The 20236-nt window shown below is 44.9% G+C and overlaps 1 protein-coding gene across 1 annotated transcript in view; it reads left to right on the top strand.

Moving 5' to 3' along the window:
- The window catches only part of ABCB7 (ATP binding cassette subfamily B member 7), a 1379199-nt gene that overhangs the window by 197605 nt on the left and 1161358 nt on the right, over positions 1-20236 (top strand). The window contains exon 2 of the mRNA XM_069612580.1: positions 19803-19883. Coding sequence (XP_069468681.1) covers positions 19803-19883 — 81 coding nt within the window. The remainder of the gene's footprint in view (positions 1-19802; positions 19884-20236) is intronic.

Below are 20236 nucleotides of genomic sequence, written 5' to 3'. Positions count from 1 at the left end.
CCCTCATCTACGCTATTGCACTCTGGCTAGTGCAATGGCCCCCTCTTACTTCCCAGACCCGAAAAACACTTGCTACACTCACGACTGTACCTGTGCACCTTTGCCACCCAATCACACTTGATCAATTTAAACAACACTTTGATGTTCAACTGCATCTGACCCGCGCTATATTCAAATGTAACTGCTTTCTACCGTGCATTTAACCACACCCCACTTACCAAGTGATCTAGTCAACTCGAATCATGATACCTAATGTTCTAGAGTTACCCACATGCTTGTCCATTTGCCTGTATGTATGGGCCTTTAGATCAACTGTAATTTAACTTGCTCCATGCGCCCTATATGTACTGGCCCTTTCCTCAATTTCAGCCCAATTTGTTTCATGTGTCCAACTGCACCACAGATGCACCCTGCTTTCCCACTTGACCGTATGCACACGCCTCGTGCTTAACACTGGCTTAACTTACTCTCAAGACTTATCTGATTCTCTGCACCTGATCTGCCCATGGATCCGCCCTTCTAGCGGCATGTTCTTTGAACTGCATAGCTCAACACGACCCCTGTTTTTAACTGTATTCACACCCTCCACATGCTTGCCCTTCTAACGGCATGCACCAGCTCAGCAATCAACTGAACTTAATCCGGCCCGTCGGCTTGTACCCTGTCTCTATGATCAATAGTACTTCGCTCACCCACATGACTGCCCTTAGCACTCTACTTGTCAAGAGACTTCTCAATTTAAAGGGATCCAATTACACCTTAGTGGCACTCGATCTACCCAGATCATTGACACTACCACCCTACCAGGCCAGTACCTACCATAGACCTGTTCAGTCGATCATGAACCTGCTTACAGTCACGACCAACCGTATTCTCCAATACACCCCAACCAACAACACACAATTACATAAAAAATTACACCTAACCTCCCCGACTCGCATACCATCCTGCCTACACGCTTCCTACCCCCTGCAAGCATATTCCACCATATCACACCTTGGTGGTCGCCCCAGCAGACTGATCCACTCAAAGGGGCGTCGGGCACCATCAGTCTATGACCTTGTCTCCCAAGTCCAGCCCCTGCCTACCATGCTCTTCAGCGATAAGAAACAGCAGACTCATCTCAAACAGCCATGGACCAACAGCTCCTGGCCTGAACAACCACCCTTCAACCACTTGGAGGAATTTACATCTTAACTCCAGAACCTCCATCTACGCCACCATAACCTCATACCATCGCCCTTGCCTTCCTCTCGTCACAAACCCAATACTGACACTAATTTTACTGCACACACTTCTAAAGACCACACTGGTGTCGTACATGATCAGAACACACCCACCCTTTGCCCTACAACCTCATGCAGGAAATCCACAGCCTTGAAACCCAACAAAGTATGCCCACCAGCCTTGATGCAACCGCCAAGTACAGAGACCACTCGAATCCAACTATCACTAACCTGAAAGCAACTATGCTCAAGGGTGCCCTAATCAATGCAAGGTCACTCCTAGCAAATGCCTTGGACATTGCAGACCTTCTCTCCACTAATAAACTTGACCTCCTAGCCATTACCGAAACCTGGCTGCATGCAGCAGCAGGCCCAGCACTCTCACTCGCCATCCCAGGAAAGCTATACTATCTATTGGACCTATAGAATAACTGCCAAAGGAGGTGGAGTAGCATTTATTGCTAAGAACTAACTCGCCATCATGGAAATACATAGCCACTCATTCCACTCGGGTGAATTACTCCATGAAAATTGCTTCATCTGCCACTCTGAATGCTCACCTTATTTACAGACCTCCTGGTCCGTTATCCTCATTTGAAGATGATGTTGCACAACTCCTCTCAATGAATACCAAGCCTGGCTCTCAAACCATACTATTGAGAGACTCAAACTTTCAAAGGTTCAAATGGAGCACCCTTCAGAAACCTTAAGACCAAGTAAAAGTTCCAAACCGGAACCTGAAACGCTGAAGGCGGGAACACATTTGTGAGTCCCTTTGGAAATGGAGTAACCCAAGGAATCTTATAATTAGAGCATTCCTCAGATGAGTGCTTAAAGATTGAGAGCGCTGCTAGGTAACCTTTAATGGTACCCGCCTGGAGACCCTTGTGGGCCAAAGAAAGCAAAAAGGATAAAGCATCCGGACTTGAACAACAAAAAAGGATCAACATTCTTTTCTCTGCACATGTCGCAGAACTTATTTCAATGGCAACGGTACAGGGACTTTGTTGCAAGCCGTCTGGCTGAAAGCAACACCTCCATTACGTCATCCGGGAGGTCCCGGTCTCTGTATCTCAGCCTTTCAGAAACCATGTGTGAAGGTTGAGAGTCTTGACCTCTGGATGGAGAACCTGACCCTCCGCTTGTGAGAGAAGATCCTCTTTGGGGAAGACACATTGGAGGACAGACGGACATGTACAGAAGATCCGGGTACCAAAACCTCCTGGCCCAATCCAGAGCAACCAGGATCATGCGGGTCCCGAACTGTCTTAACCTCCTGAGAATGACGGGGACTGGAGGAAACGTGTACAGTAGCGGGAATTCCCAATAGACTAAGAACGCGTCTCCTATAGCTCCTCTCGGAGGAAATTCACTTGAGCAGGACTGCTTGCACTTCAGTTGATACCTGAACGTGAGTATTGATTGCATTCGTTTAGGGACATACTTTTTAAGAATGGTCCAAACAAAAAAGTTAAAATCCTATTTGCTTAATAGATCGGGCAAGCCCAGAAGCTTAGGAGTTGTTAGGACATAGGTTTGATTTTTCTGTTGGATATCATTTGGAACCTTTTTGATTCATAGACCTATATCTCTTAACTGGAGACTAGGACTCATGAATAAAGGACAAGCCATATCTAGCATCGTATTTTTTTTTAATTGGGACCCTCATTATATTACCTATTGAAATTAATTTACTGTCCCTCTAAAATCGGTAGGCATTCGGCCAACTCTATTCTATATAGAATACTGGTTTAATAAATGTCAAATTTATCGGTGCTCTGTCTCTCTGCCTATCGCATGACAGAAACCGGTTAAGACTGAGAGCGTTTTTTTAATTCTATTACTAATCCTATTTCTCATGAATCTAGTGACCACACCATAAAAGGCACAAAGAACCTGGCATCAAGTTTTAAACTTTATAGATTTCCTCAAAAGCGGCCTGTTAAATAGTCAGTTTATGTGGGGGCAGGCATCCTTTTCAGTTTGGGCAATAAGTTGGCGCTTTAGCTAAAGTCTCACCTAAAAAACAAAAGTATTGCATTACAGTACAGATGGGATCTATAAACTCAGAGTGCTTGGTAGACCTTTAGCTTCCAGGCTACAATATGCATCAGCAACAAACACGATCCTCGCCTCCATGTCACAGTCTCCACCCAATATTGCTTAGTCACTCAATTCTAGTAAAAATAATCTATTTTTATTAATGTATCAAATCTTCAAAACTGTACATAAACTATTGTACATAAACTATTGTACATATGTGAACCAAAAATCTATTCATGAACAACTCCCTTACTAACATAAATAAGTGTGAAGTGCTAGAAGTGATGACATATAATTGAGAAACCGCCTACACTTTATTGCCTTTTGCTGGCCTACAGCTAATGGCGATTTTTGTACAACAGGCAGAAAGCGGGTAGTAGGCACACTCCTCCGCTTTCAGAACTGCATGGACTCAGGGGGCTGATTGAGCGGAAAGCTGGTGAGTCCCTTTCTTGTCATAAATACAAAATTATACTGCTTATATGTGGAATCACTGAGTGGTGTGTTGCTTTTCTTTTGCAGGCTTCCCGGAAACATTGTGGTTCTCATATCTGAAATTATTAAATATGGGACCACTTCTTGCAAAAAGCATATAAACACACGGGGGAGATAGCATTTACATGCTTCATTTGGTATGAGAAGAGATCAGTGGAATTATGTATAAGGGTCCTCGTTGCTGATCTATACAATAGATTTGCCTTTAGGAGAATTTGACTACTGAACCGCACAGGCAGAGAAAGTGGGCCATTTATAGTTTACTATTCGACTGGGTACAACCAGAAGGTATGTTGTCTAGCATAACATTAATTGATGAAAAGAATAGTTGATGATGCACACATACTCTAACCTACTCTTAACAGGAAATATTGTACATATGTTTGAATTTTAGATATTGCAAAAACATAGGAACTCATCGGGTTGTCGTAAAAACATCAGTTTCAAATGTATTGTGTCCTTCAACGTATTCCACATCTTTGACATGCAATGTCCATAGCTGTGCACTTCGGAAATATTTTCGGCAGAGGCCGTTCTACGTCGATGACGTTGGGTCGATGTCCTTCGAAGGCCTCCGTCACCAAATATTATAAATAGGATGCACGGTGCCCATAGCCTCAGTTCCGTTTTGCTTTGTGAACTCGGCGCACCTTGTGTGTTTCATAATAGAGATGTCTTCTTCTTTGACCCCTCCGACTCTGCGGTCTGGCTTCAATACTTGCCAGGAGGGTGGATTCTCCAAGGAAGGCTACTGCTAAGTTGGTGAGTCCAGTGGTGGACTCCAGGCCCTCTTCTGTCCCCAGGCAAGATTTTCATCTACCTCTGAACGACATATATGAGGAGGAAGAAAGGTCTGACTTTGAGGATCCTGTTGCGCATGATATGGCTCCTGTCTTTTCTGGAGACGGTCAATTGGAGGAGTTAAGGCAAACCCTTCATGATGCCAGTGGGTTGGACACTTCCCCGGAAGTGGAATTTGGCAGGCCTGAGCCTGGGGCTCATGCTGAGTCGTCATGCAGGCGGCTCATGGCTAGGGTCACAGCGTATCTGGGCTGGTCCAGTGCTCCTGAAGATTTTGTACAAGATGATCTAACAGACATTTTAGATCAAGGTCCGTCCTCTGACCCGGTGTTAACTTTTCATCTCACTTTACAGAAAAGGGTGGTGGCTGCTTGGCAGTCACCTGGAATCTCATCTGGCTGTTAACAAATCGTTAACAAAGAGCTGCCCTTCCGTTAGTGACCCCCAGCTACTTATCCACTCACCCTACTCCTGAGAGTTTGGTGGTTCAGGTGGCAGGCGGCGTACCCTATCATCGCTCCTGATAAGGACGACAAACGCTTCGAGGGTTGGGTTCGCAAGGTATTTTCTGCGGGGATTATGGCATTGAAATCAGCCAACTCCACTTGTGCCTTAGCAAGGTTTTCACACATTGTTTCTCTAGCGGCTGAGCATATTCCTGAGGGGGAAGAAAGGGATGGGTTCCTTGCTCTCGTGCAAGATGGCAAGGATGCCATGTGTGAATCTCTTCAGTCGGGTTTGGATACGGCCGACAGTGTTAGCCGGTGCATGGCTGCGAGCACCGTTATACGCAGATGTGCGTGGATGCTGAAGTCGGGTTTTGCCCCTGATGTGCAAGCTCATTTTTTGAACATGCCCTTTGATGGCGCACATTTGTTTGGCAACAAGGCCGACGAGAGCCTTGAGAGGTTGCAGACCTCAAAAGCTGCTGCAACATTTTTAAGGGCAGCTGTGCGTCAACCTCTGCCTTTTTGTCCTAGGGGGCAGCAGTGCAGTGCAGTGGAGGGGAGGTTCTTTTCGTTACTACTCATTTGGTAGAACGAGCGGGGCCGCCAGTCAAAGGGGTCAGCGAAAAAGTACCTGTGGTGGTCGGGGAAATATAGGTGCCAAGGCCGATCGGGCAGCTGCCTTTGTCTTCAGGCACTGCCGCTGCAAAACAGTCATGAGGCCATGTCCCATGGTTTGCCGGTTGTAGTCAGACTGTCTCAGCATCTCGAAGAGTGGCGAGCCATTACTTCAGATGCGTGGTTTCTGGAGACCATAGCTACTGTCTTCCCTTCCTAAAGCGGCCGCACGACAATCCACCAGGGAATTTCTCTTTGAAGCTTCCTGATCCGCACCTTGTTCAGGAAATCCTGACCCTGATATAGAAAGGTGCTATGTAACTGGTGCCTGTAGTGGAGAGGAACGAGGGATGGTATTCCCCTTATTTTCTGATCGCAAAGAAAGACGGAGGATTGAGACACATCCTGGACTTGTGTTGGTTAAACAAACTTCTTAAGAAGGACAAGTTCAAAATGGTCACTTTCTCAAGTCCTCCAGGCCCTTCAATTTCAGGATTGGTTAGTTTCTCTGGACCTACAGGATGCTTACTTTCATGTGCCTATTCATCCAAAGCACAGGAAGTACCTGAGGTTTATGGCTGGCGACTCGTACTTTCAGTTTCGGGTCCTGCCCTTCAGATTGACCTCTGCCCTGAGGGTCTTCACCAAGCTAATGGTGTTTGTGGCAGTGTATCTCAGACTAGGGGGGATTCACATCTACGCCTACCCGGATGTGGCCGATTCGTGCGCGTTCTCCAGAGCAAGCATTGGATCATCTAGGTATCACCTGTCGCTCCTTCCACAGGCTGGGCTTCTCCCTCAATTTCAAGAAGTCGCATCTGACACCTCAACAGCTCCAGCACATCAGGGCTGTGTTGGACACATTCTTGGGAAGTGCTTGCCTCCCAATGTAAGGTCTCTGCACATTGTGCAGATGGTGGACAGGTTTCAACATGCCCAGAGTCTCCCAGCTTTCGAATTCTTAAGGTTGCTCGGCCTCATGGCATCCTGCAATTTTCTGGTGCCAGAGGCAAGGCTGAGGATGAGATCCCTGCAATGGGTTTTCAAGATGCAGTGGTCGCAGTTCTCAGGCAAGATGTCGGATCCCATTCAGATTCCAATCTCGGTCTCCCAGGATCTTCTGTGGTGGGCCAACGAAGGGAACCTGATGAAGGGGGAGCCGTTTTGGCAACCGTAGCCGGAGGTGAAGGTAGTGACAGATACTTCCCTCACGCCAACTACTTGCCTGCCAGCGGTCGTTGGTCTCGGTCAGAGTCCAAACCACATCAATCTGTTAGAGCTGAGGGCCATCAGGCTGGCCCTGAAGGATTTTCTGTCATCTGTGTGGGGGAAGAGTGGCCTGATCATGACAGACAACACAGTGGCCATGCATTACCTCAACAAAAACAGGGGAGGGTGTGTAGTGTTACTCCCGTTGTGCAGAGAGGCAATGTAGCTCTGGTTCGGGTCCATCCAGCAGGGAATTTTTATCTCAGCAGTTCATCTGGCTTGAGACGAAAATGCGGAGGCGGACGCTCTGAGCAGGCAGAGCATGGTCTCTCATGAGTGGGAGTTGGCTCAGGAAGTCCTTCTGGAGATCTTCGCCCTTTGGGGAACCCAATAGTTGGATCTCTTCGCAACCAGTGCCAACCGGAAGTGCGAGAGATTCTGCTCAGGGGGATTTCCTCTGAGAGGAGAAGCATTCGTAGTGGATTGGTCATGCCCACTACTGTACGAGTTTCCTCCAGTCCCCGTCATTTCTCAAGTGTTGCAGAGGTTACGGAGGTTCGGTTCCTACATGATCCTCATTGCTCCCGATTGGGCCAGGAGAGCGTGGTACCCGGACCTTCTAGAAATGTCCATCTGCCCTCCACGCCATCTTCCCTACGAGAGGATCCTTTCTCTTTCTCTTTCTCCATCCAGAGATCAGAACTCTCAACCTTCACGCTTGGTATCTGAAAGGTTGAGGTATAAGGATTGGGACCTCCCGGATGATGTGATGGATGTGATGGAGGTGTTGCTTTCGGCCAGGCGGCCGGCAACAAAATCCTTGTACTGTTGGCGTAGGTTTTGCGACTGTTGCAGAGGACAAAATGTTGATCCTTTTCAGTGTTCCATTCCTATGGTTATGTCCTTCTTACTTTTTTTCACTCACAGGGGCATTCAAGTAGGTACCATCAAGGGTTACCTGGTGGCGCTGTCTATATTTAAGCGCTCGTCTGAAGAATGCTCTTACTTTGATTCCTTTTGGTTTCTCAATTTCTTAAAGGACTGACTAATGTGTTCCTGCCGTCTCCTTTCCAGGTGCCGTTTTGGGATTGCAATTGGTTTTGAATTTTTCAATAGTTGCTCCATTTGAACCTTTGCACTCTTTTCCTTTAAGATTATTGTGCTTAAAGACAGTGTTCTTGGTTGTGGTTCTTCTGCTCGCAGAGTGAGTGAATTGCAGGCACTTTGATCTAAGCCGCCCATTACTGTGTTCCACAAGGACAGGGTTGTACTACGGTTACATCCTTCCTTTCTACCTAAGGTAATTTTTGAATTTCATTTGAGCCAGAAAGTGGTTCTTCCTTCTTTCTATCCTCCTCCTCCTGGTAAGGAAGAGGAGTGACTACATAGGTTGGATTCTAGGAGAGCCCTGAGCTTTTATATTTCTACGATGTCTAGGGTCAGAGTGGACGATCAACTCTTTGTGGGATATGCTGGACACCGATTGGGCCAGGCTGTTACCAAACAGACCTTGCCCAGGTGGATCATCCTCACCATTTCTGAGTGTTACCGATTGGTGGGTAAAGACCCTCCAGAAGGGTTGAGAGCTCATTCAATAGGGGCGTGGCTGCTTCCGCCGCCCTCCAAAGGGGAGTTCCTATTAGGAACATTTGTGATGCTGCCACATAGGCTTCTATCGACACCTTTGTTAAACATTGCTCCGAGGATACGATCCATGGCCAAGATATTGCTTTTGGTAAAGCGGTTCTTTATTCTGCCGTCTGATTGGATATTCTAAATTCTTTTCCCTCCTCCATTTTTCTGGTACTGCTTTGGGAGTCTGTTAAAGATGTGAAATACTTTGGAGGACACATCCATTCGAAGAACAAGTTACTTACCAACTGGTAACGTTCTTTCGACTGGATGTTCCTCCAACGTATTCCACATCGCCCTCCCAGCCTGCCCCTCTGGAGAATTTCCTATGTGATTGCAGCTTGGGTTTCTGCAAGGCTATGTGCAGTCAAGCAGGCATTGGATTGGTGCCACATGTTTTGGGGGAAAAAAAGATAAACTGAGGCTATGGGCGCCATGTGTCCTATTTAAAACATCCGAAGTGCACAGCTGTTGACATTACATGTCAAAGATGTGGAATACTTTAGAAGAACATCCAGTCGAAACACAGACACGATGTGGACTCAATACTACACATCCCCTTTCTTTCACATAAGCTCTGCTTCAGATTTTCACTATTGCATATAATCATCCAAATATCTTGGTCTTCGGTAGCCCCTACCACATCTTGATGCAGCCGGGAAAATATCTGTTGTATCTGACAATGAAAGTCTGCCACGGTTTTCTTTGCTCTCACTGACAACATTCCTTCCACTCATCACTTCATTATGTCTCCATCTCTCCACCATCACTCTCTCCAAGTTCCATACTCATTCATCCTTCGTTCTCACAGCAGGTTTGTAAACTTGTATCACTTCAATTGGTCTAGACCATTGACAACCATCCCCTCTCAACACGACAGCTAATTTTGATTCTGACCCAGCTTTCTACTTGTGGAAAACTAAGCCTCCTGAAACTCTAATTATCTTGCAACACCTTATTTTTCATCTGCGTTATTCTTCACATCATCCAACATCACTCCTATACCAGTCACATCACCCATCCAACCTGACAAAGCTTTGTGGTGCCGTTCTCCCTCTATGTTCAAAAGGAGAAACTCCAGTAGTGCTGTGCAGCGTAAACCCATGCGCAACAATTGTTTTCTTCACCACCTCTTTCCAATCTCTCCCATTCGACCATGCCCATCTAATGACTTCCTTGATTGTTCTATAATAAATCTCTACAACCCCATTTAGTTTTTGGATGGTGTATGGCACTGGTTTTATGAACAACGGCCCTCTTAATATATTCTACCATTTCCCTCGACTTGAATTGCAAACCATTGGCCGAGGACTACTCCAGGGTAACCCTCACGCCCATACAACTCCTCCAAGAACTGAGTTACTTTTTAGTGTTAACATGTGGTGTCCTCATCAACTCTGCCCATCTAGTCCAAACATCCACAACTACAATGCAATATGTTCGACATCCACCACTGCATAAAGGCCCTATCACATCTCCCATTGTCTCCCTGGTATATCTGTGAGAGCCATAGGACATTTCTCATTTACGCACACTTCAGTATTGGCACAAAGGATTCAATCCATAACCATTCTTTCAATGTGGGTATTGCACGGCGGCCACCAATAACTATATCTTGTTCTGCGTTTAGTCTTCACTATTCCTTGATGACATTCATGTCCCAGATGTGTATCACTTTCTCCTTTAATCCTTCTGGCAGCACTAGCTTATCTCCTCATAAGAATACCATCTTGAACAGTTCATCCCTAATGTTCCAGAAACCATCCATTCTCAACTTTTCCACTCTTTATTTAGTCGCCCTTCCATCAAATATTTGGTAATACTCATTTTAGTATCCTTTGCCATTTCTTCATACCACTCTTGTTTCGAAATTGAGGGTTCCGATACTTCACAAATTGCCCTTGATCTTCGAGAGGTAGAAACCAAGTTTAACGATTAAGTCATACAAGATAGACAATCTGCAGCATAGTTTATTACTCCTGGAATGTATTGTACTGTAAAACCAAATTCCAGTAATCTGGACACCCATCTCCTTATTCAACATGATAGGTTGTCCAGACACTTTGTAGAAAACATCTCAACTAGCGGCTTCTGGTCAATATGTAACCCAACTCCGGCTCTCCAGACAAAACTCCTGAACGTATCCGTAGCCCACTTGATAGCCCAGGCTTCTTCCTCTATGGTCGCATAAGCTTTATCCGGGCCCTTCAACAGTCATGATGCAAATGCTATCACAAGCTCCTTTCCGCCTTCAATTTGTGTTAAAACTGCTCCCAATCCAACATTGCTTGCATCCTTCGTAATCACTATGCGCCTTCCACTCTTGTAATATGTAACGCTGGCGCTGTTCCCAATGCCCTCTTTATGTACCGGAATTTGTTCTCGCTGCTTTCATCCCATGAACATGTTTGTCTTCAATATACCTCTCAAGGCAGCAGTGTGATCAGAAAAACCGCTGGTGAACTTTGAATAATATTCTGCCATGCCTAAAAAATGTTCGACATGTTCCTTGCAATTTGATGGACCATGTGTTCTATTGCACTAGTTAAATTCCTCTTGTCTGTCTTGGCTGTCACATCTGTAGCATGCTGAAAAAGGTGGGGTCCAGAATAGTGTCTCCTTCAACCCGGATAGACCTCTAGATGGACATCTAGAAAAAACACCTCTGGTGGACACGTGCACGTTCCCTGACTCTGACCATTCGCCTCTCACAATCGGTCTTATCCAGTCTCAATCCATTCAAACCATTCTCTTATATACAACATACTTGTCTATTCGTGTGAGTGGACTCTTCTTCACAAGCAAATTGTGATCGGGTTAGAAGTGGTGTTTGGCAACAAATACCTATTGTACACAATAATGGCAGAAATTCCTTCTGTTATACAGCCGTCGATCTGGACTTGCGGACTAAATTAATTTCATGTGGCCATGTACATTATTCATAATCATCTTAGAAGTTTGCTTCTGGTCAAGTGACATCGACAAACACAGAAAATATAAACAGATGCTAAACCTTTGTGTACTCCGTCTGTCTGCATTAGTTCACTAATGTTCCATGTATTTCTAAACAAAACGACGTCGACAAACATGGGTTTCGGCCTTTTTAGAGAGGGGGTGCTTCTTGAGCACCACTCAATTTATCTTAGTCCTTCATCGGGACAAAGAGTTTAGATCCCCATGGTGAAACTGAACTATCTGGCTTTCATTAAGTGGCGTGAATTGGCCTTTTATGTTAAGATGCCGCTCCTGAAAACAAATGCATTCTTCTGTGTGTTTCAAGATCCTACATGCACAAAAAATATTTCATTCAAATAGTCGGAGTGCACATACTTACTTGGGACTCTACAAAGTTTTCGCTCTCAAATGCAGCGAATGCTCTCCTCTCCGTTTTAATGGTGTCAGCACGTCCCGATCTGTGTGTCAGCCGCTTAGTGGAGGCAGGGCTCACCGCTCTTGCTTTGGGTAGGGCTGTGCAGCTCGTCGCCACTTCTGTAGTGGCTAATGAACACACGCCCACTGGAGGCAGCCATAATTATTTATTATAATATAGCTAGAAGTCTAAATATTTGGATGCGTAGTGGGAATGCAAGCCATGCTTCTCCGGAGCTCTCTCCAATGGTCTCCCCTGTTAGTTCTCCCTGCGTCATGTTGCTCAGCAATCCTTGTCGTGTCACTGCGTTTAGCAGACACAATGTGGACCCGATATTACAGTTTTGGATGCCTACAGTTTGTTTTGTCTAATCTTTGTATTGTTTCTGCCGGAATGGCATGTGTGAGCATTGCCAAGACACCTTGGTTTGCTTGAAAAGTCGTACGCAGTTATCACTGGGCAGGTTATCACTGTGCAGGTTATCACATGTGTGTTTAATGTCCTCAAGATAGGCAATTACCTGTAGACTTAATCTACATGCAAATAATTCATGAATACAGAAAGGCTAACATTCAGAAAACAACTTCTTCATTTCCACAGTGTATATATTGGCATGCCCAATATCCTCGCCCAAGGCAAGAAGCTCTTTGTCTGCATTCCTTTCAAGCAGCATGCTAGCTTTAGTGTGGCACTAACGAGAGATCGATTCTGCAGCCAGCGCTGATGTAGGGGTCCTTTTAGTGCCGTTTACATAGACAGCATTGTAGGCCTTTCAATAGAGATCTTCGCCATCGAGTGGGATTATTCCAGGAAGGAAACGGGTCAACATAAATACATATCCAAACCCTTTAGAATGCCCAAAAAATACTGTCTTCGTCACGATGACAAGTCACGGCAGTTCGTTTGCTTCCATTTCTGAAAAGAGGCGAGTGTTTTCAGCGTGGAATGCTGTGTTGACGTAGGATTTCCAAGAACGTTAAGAGAATTCTTGTTCCCGTCAACTTCTGTGAATTCGTGTGCTGTTTACCTGCATTTAGAAATATTGCAGACCTTATGCTTTGTGGGTCAGACTGCGAACCATCACTCGCCATATTAATTACGTTTGTTATAATCTTTTTCCTCCTACATAATTATTTTCCTATTTCCATTTCATTATTCTACAAAGTACGCTATTGTTAAACTCAGTAAATTCATTTTTTTTAATTTTGCCTGCACACGAAATAAGCTAAGTGGTCAATAAATATTCGGCCCTTCCATAGCCCCTCACCGAGATGGAAAAACATCACGTAACGTCCACGTTTATATTGTATTTAAATGATTTATCAACCCATCAACTCGACCAGAAATTGCTTGGTGGAACGCCATACTATTCAGACTCATCCATCTGAAGAGTATACACACATAATGCGTCTAAACAGTTCAACAATTATAATGCTGTACCTTGTAAAAGGCACTCTTCACATACAAGGGACACCTCACAATGATGCTTTACACGCTCCCCGCCCAACGCTGCAAGAGCGTAAAAAACATCAATAGGAAATCTATTAACCAGCATGTTTAAAAAAAAAATTAACAACAAATATTTAGAAAACGGGCACTCGAAAAGTAAAAGCAAGAGTGCTTCCAGTAGCTGCAGGGAGCTGGATAGACTATTCCAAAAATGGGCAGTGGCGTAACCCAAGATCGGGGGGGGGGGGGGGGGGAGCCTGCGAGCCATGCTGAGGGGGGGGCCTCGCCCAACTCTGCAACAAATCGCGGGTTGCGCCACACTCTGGGCCGGCCTAGATTACCACACTTGTGCAATATGCGCAAATGTGCTGCTGAAAGGGTATGCCGCACACTGCACTAGGAGAAAGATATACATGTGTTTTAATGCAACGTATAGCACACTTTCTAAGAAAAATTGGCTAAAAAGCCAGTTTGCTGTCGTTTTGTAGAGTAATACCAATCCGATAGATGCAAGTCACCAACAGTGCAGATGAACATTAATTGTTTGATATTAAAAATGCAATGCCACAATGAAAACATGTCCAACAGATTGCACAATGTAGTGCAGTGTAGACACAGAAAAACATTACAGTAAAGCAGGCCACATTTAGACATACCTAGACTGGTTGCACCAAAATGGCAGCCGAAGCAAAAAGACTCGCACACATTCAAGCCTGCGTCTCTGCGGCATCTAACACGGCAAAACTCTTAAAAATCTGCAAGGAACTGGCCCATCGTGTTGCAGTCTCTACCTCTCCTGGTCCCTCTACAAGCCCCCTGTATGGCTTTGGCCTCTCGCTTCTCTGCTAAAACTCATGACATCCTGTCAACCATCTCCTCTTCCTCTCTCTGCCCCCCCTTAGGACATCTCTCCCTCACCTCCTCCTTTCTTCTTTCTAACACTTGACGAGGTTTCTAGAAAAGTCCTATCTTTGGAAGGGTCATCAAAACAGGTGCTCGCCCGCTCCTCCAGAACCATGAAGGACCACATTGACACCCTTGCTCCAGCATTGGCCGATTTCTGTAATCCTTCTTTTGCCACTGGAACTTTCCCCTCTCCCAAACTCTTGGAAAAGTTGGCCATCTCCCAGCTTACTCTACACACTGAATCTGTTGGTTGTCTCCATGGCCATCACTCTGGCATAAGAGCTGCCAGAGACACAGAAACTGCTCTCATGAACACCTGTGAAGATCTGATCTCTAACCTTGATTCCAGCATTCCTTCTGTCCTCATCCTCCTTGGACTTTCCTCTGCTTTCGACATGGTCAACCACGTCATCCTGATTAATCCACTCTGTGAGAACCTGGCATCATGAATCAGGCCCTGGAGTGGCTGACCACCTTCCTCTTGGACCGCCCCTCTCAGGTCCAACTTGGTCCCTTTCACTCCACCACCTCTCTACCTGTGGCGTTCCCCAGGTCTCTATCCTCTCACCCTTGTTTTTCAACCTCTACTTGGCCCCTTTGGCCCACCTGATCTCTACCTTCTCATCTAACTTTCACAGTTATGCGGATGACACTCTGCTTTCCTTCAGGCTCCCCTCAGCATTCCTGGTGTCATCTTCAGCGCCACTTTTTCTCTCCTCAAATCTTGGACGTTGTCGTGAAGTTCCACTAGACGCTGCACCTCCTTAAAGGGACTCTTCCCTTTCTCACTTTCCCCCAGAAGCTCACTGTCTCCAGAGACCTGGTTGTCTCTAGACTAGATGACTGCAACAAGCACTTTCTCAATCTGCCTTCCTCTACTCTCCGCCCTCTGCAAATAATCCAGAACAGGACTGCAAGACTTATACTTGGCCTCAAGCCCAGGACCACATCTCTCCAGCCATGAAATCTCTCCAGTGCTCCCAGTAGCTGCAAGGATCAAATTCAAGACACTTTGCATTGTCCACAAGGCTTTCTGGGGCTGGGATCGGCACTACATCCAAATCTTTCAAAATACCTTCTTTCTCTAGCCCTAAAGGTTAGATGCTTCTCCAACCAGAGTGTTGTCTGGGGAGGTAGATCCCTCTCCCCTGCAGGCGCCTCCCTCTGGAAAGGCCTCCCTGCTCCTTCCAAACTTGAGAAGGACCACCTGAAGTTCCAGAAGCAGCTTAAAACGTTCCTCTTCTCTGATTTCTCCCTCTTCTCCCCTGCGGACCTACCTGTCTGCTGTACCAACTGGTTGCTTCTAGTTGCTTGGCTACCCTCAATCTCACTGAGTCCAGGGTCTTTCTTGATCAGTCAAACTTGCACTGCCACAGGGCCTTCCACGCAGTTAGGGGCTGTAACTGTAACCCTACAGTCCCTTGTTCTCCTTGCATTACCCAAAGCCGCGCCGCCCTGACTACACTTACTCAAAGCATTTCTGCCTCGTTTTCCCCTCCCCTCTCCCTTGCACTCCCCCACCTCCCTTTTCCCTTGCACGTCTCGTTCTCGCACGATCTGAATGACACAAGACTTAGTAAGATCATTTGTCTTGTCCTCCCTCTGTTTTCTTTCCCTCATCTTGTGCCTAAAAACACTTGTGTACAGGTGCGTTATATATGACTTAGCATATCATATAATTTTATCACAGATGCTCAGAAAAATATACAGTGCAGCAGTAAGAAACGGCAAGACTGGAAGAAGCCAAATGCCAGTCTAGCCAGGTAATTACACTTAGCAGGACTGCTTTATCAGAAATGCACAGTTAAAATCATACCAAACTGAGGAATGACTAGACTGGCTACACCAAAATGCCTCTCTAGCCACTAATACCACATATCATGCCTGCTTAGCATGGACATGGATGACCATTATGATTTATTGCACAATCCCCCTCCCCCACACATTCCCCTATCCCTCCCATCCCCTACCCCAACCTCCAAAATCAGCGAATTGACCCTGAATTACCTCCATGTCCTTCTTCCTTGTCCCAGTGCTTACGTATGAGGCTCCTTGCCTCATAGGTAAGTACTGGGATGAGGAAGAGTGGGACTAGGAGTAATGAAGATTACAGTTAGCTAAATCAGGCATTACATTCATGTACCTCTACCTCATCCCAGTACTGGTGTATGAGGCATAGTGCCTCATAAACAATTACTGCCTCATACAGAAGTACTGGGATGAGGAAGAATTAGGGCTAGGTGTAATGAAGATTACCAATAACTAATCAAGGCATTAAACAAAAGTAGTGGTGCAACACCATTGAGCCGACTGGGCTTCAGCAGTCCCTCCCACCCCCTGAAATTGTGATATGTTGACTTGATCTGGCTGACCTACAGGGCAGTTGCCGGACAGAAAAGGACACAGATTTAAACAGCACCTGGGTTTCGCTGTTAGCAAGGGCCCAGCCCAGCAATTACTAATGTACAGCATTTCACTGTTAGTATCTGCATTCAAATGGCAAATTTTTTAAGCAATTCAAATTGTGATGTGGGTTTAGTACTTGCATTGTCACACCCAAAAACCACACGGGTTAATTAATTCTACAAGTTGAAAAGTACAAACGTGTTGCCATTATCTCAATCTTGCATTTGTTAACAATATTGTGCTAAAATGCACATGCTAAATTAAAGAACTGGGCATGTGTTGTCTGCTATTCAAATTAATAGTTTCACATTTTTTGGGGATTCTATGTCTAGCAGAGGCAGTTAAATCAAAAGAGAAGAAACAAAAATTTACAAAAACGTTGTCTAAAAAAGATGGAAAGAATCGTCCTCATTCATGCGTACACCTTTACAGAGGACTCACTGCTGTAAGAAATACTTGAAGTTGATATGATTTGTTTCAGTTTGTAGAGTGAAAACCTCACTTAAACACCAGAGATTCCTACTCGTCGTTGGGTCACTCAGCGTGTGCAGGGTCTGGCGAGTTGCTCAGGATTTTCGAAATCACGCGCAGCTCGCCAGACCCTGCACATGCTTCACTGCAGAACAGAAGTTAACAGGGTGTGTCCAATTTTCCAGGCATCACGCGACATTGCCCACCTTTGACTCTACTCTGAGTTAAGCAGCCATGGAAAGGGTGGGCAAAGCATCAACAACTGCAGACCACACTGCATTGAAAAACAGATATTTCAATAGAATTTTATTCTAACATGGACCTGAAAACAACCTTCTAGAAAACTTTGGCATAGCAACAAACCAAGAAGCAAAAGACATGAACATTATGAGTAAATTGAAACATGCATGTCTACTTATCTGAATACAGGTAAACTCGACACGGGAAGCTCCAACGACTGACTAACCCTTATCCAAAAAGGCCTTCCATATTTGATCAAAAATACGTCCTTCCTCATTCACAGATAATGCATGCAGGCAGGCGCCTTTTTGATAGCCCTGAAGAAAGTGGTACACCAACAGTATTCCACTGAAACCAGTCGGCTTAAAAACAATCCAGTCTAGTGAGAAGAATATAATGTCACAGCCGAGGGTTGTTTTCTCTTTAAAGCTCCCAAAAAAACGGACAGAAATGCATCGCGAACAACGCAAAAATTAAACCGTGACCTAATGACAAGTAGGAATCTCTGGTGTTTGTGAGGTTTTCACTGTACAAACTGAAACAAATCCTATCAACCAAGTATTTCTTACAGCAGTGAGTCCTCTGTAAAGATATACATACGAATTTTCAACCAACACCACACAGGAGGATGATTATGTCCATCTTTTTTAGACAGCATTTTTGGAAAATGTTGGTCCTTCTCTTTTGATTTTTAACTGCCTCCGCTTGACATAGAATAACATTTGAAACTATTAATTTGAATAGCAGACACATGCCAAGTTTAACTTAGCATGTGCCTTTTGGCACAATACTGTTCACAAAGGCAAAATTGAGATAATGGCAACACACGTTGGTACTTTTCAACTTGTAGAATTAATTAACCTGTGCGGTTTTTTGGTGTGCCAATAGATTTGGGCAACCCACAGATCGTAACCCTGAGCAGTCCTTTTTTGTGTTTTTTAGTTCTTGCATGCCAGGGGAGTGATTGGAAGGGTAGAGGGGGGAACAGGAGACCAGTCATTCTCACAGCAGTCCATAAGTGGGTGCTTTCAGACTTAAGAGTTCACTGCTTGTTACATTGAAGCTGCACTGGAATAGCCTCATTAAAATGCGTAAAGAAGTTAGATGCCCCCACACAAATAAGTTTTCTCCTCCCCACCACACGTGAAGTTAGCGCCACTCCCAACATTTGAAGGGTTAGCCCCCCTGAAATGTGGGTTTTGTTGCACCCCTGAATAAAAGCACACACCATTCACCATATATACACACAAACACCCAGCCATCCATACATTTGTGTGCACTCTTTCACCATAGACGCACACGTCATGAGGTTAAGGGGAGCCCTAAACTTCAAAAATAAATTGTTTCTTTATGAAGTCACTCTGACTTGATAAAGACATTTTTTCCATTAAGGACTGAACCATAACGGAAATTTCTTTATGAAGACAGAATGACTTCAAAAAATAACTATTTTTGAAGTCCTAGGGCTCCCCATCTGCTATGACATGGAGGCATCCAGAATAGGGTCATCATGTCATGGGATGGGGTTAGCCCCGGGTCTTCAAAAAGAGTTTCTTTTTGTATTCACTCTGCCTTCATAAAGAAATTATTTCTGTTACAGAAATGTCTTTATAAATGCAGATTGAATTCAAAAAGAAACATTAAAAAAATAAAATAATTAGCAAACAAGTTTTTTGTCTTTTTTTAATTGTATTTATTTATTTTTTACTTCACGTGGGGCCCCCATGTGGTCGCGGGCCACCCACACCGCAGGGGATGCGGGGGCCCCGTTATGCCAGTGACAATAGCGGATAGCAAAAGAGCAAGGACTGATTAGTGCTAGTAGGAAAGGACAGAAGTAACAAAGCTTAATTTTGAGCCTTCAGTTATTCATTCTTTTGCACTCAGTTTTTCAAAACAATTATTGATAGAAGTGCTGTAGTAGTTTCTGTGGAACAATTAGCAATTCTTATGCAGTAATGGTTCAAAGCCAATATGCCATCCCATGTTCAAAATTGAGTCCAAATTGACATGTGTCCATAGTACAGATCCAAATGGCTTCTCTTCTGCGTAGTAGCAATTCTACGTTTCCTCCTCTTTCAAGTAAATCTACTTTGTTTAAACCTAGAAATGGAACGTCTTCAATTTGCGTCGGTTGTTCTTGACAGAAGTGTGTTACCAATGGGTATCTTAAGTCATCATTTTCTAATGTTCTTAGGTGTTCCATAAATAGTGTTTTCATTGCTCTAATGGTACCCGGCATTAAACCCATTAACAAATCGTGCTGTAGGTAGTGGGGAATGCGTTCTGCGTGAGCCCTAGAATTTGTTCCACGTGTAGCCATTGAAAGAGGGCCAGTATGGACAAAGCGCTTTACCAATGAACTACCTTTTAATCGTTATTGCCCCTCCATATTGAATGTGACCAGATTGCATGCACGTACGTCCCAGTGCTGTTAACTGCATGTTCTTTACTTCCTGTTGAGTGACGCCGATGGCTTGTCTTTTCTAGATCGCACAGACCCTCTTGAGGCCCAGCACACGGCGCAGTTTGGGCGGGGATCATTCCAGGCATATCTTGGATACGGTGAAGGTAAGGATTGGCTTACATGCGTCTGAGCCTCATTTTACATTTTTAGCAAATGCCCTCTCTGATCACTTCAGCGAGGAAATATAAATATTTTTGTGCATCCCTCTGGATTACCTGCTCTCAATCGATCGCTTAAAATCGGGATCAAGTACAACTTTGGATTTTTTGTGTGTACGTGAGTGAGTGAGAGTGAGAGTGAGGGAGACTCTTGGAGTTTCCGTTAACCCATCGAAGAGGAGAATGGCGATGTGGCAAAAACGAGTAGAAATTCAAAAAGTTACACTAGGAATGTTCATGTAATTATCTTCCCAGTCTAAGCATTTCCATCTGTTCTCTTCCCCTTACAGTAATACTCT

The sequence above is a fragment of the Ambystoma mexicanum genome, chromosome 5p, assembly GCF_040938575.1.
Source record: "Ambystoma mexicanum isolate Mex_15411 chromosome 5p, UKY_AmexF1_1, whole genome shotgun sequence".
Classification (NCBI taxonomy): Eukaryota; Metazoa; Chordata; class Amphibia; order Caudata; family Ambystomatidae; genus Ambystoma; species Ambystoma mexicanum.
Note: the sequence above shows the minus strand (reverse complement) of the source record. Positions and strands in the feature narration are given on the sequence as shown.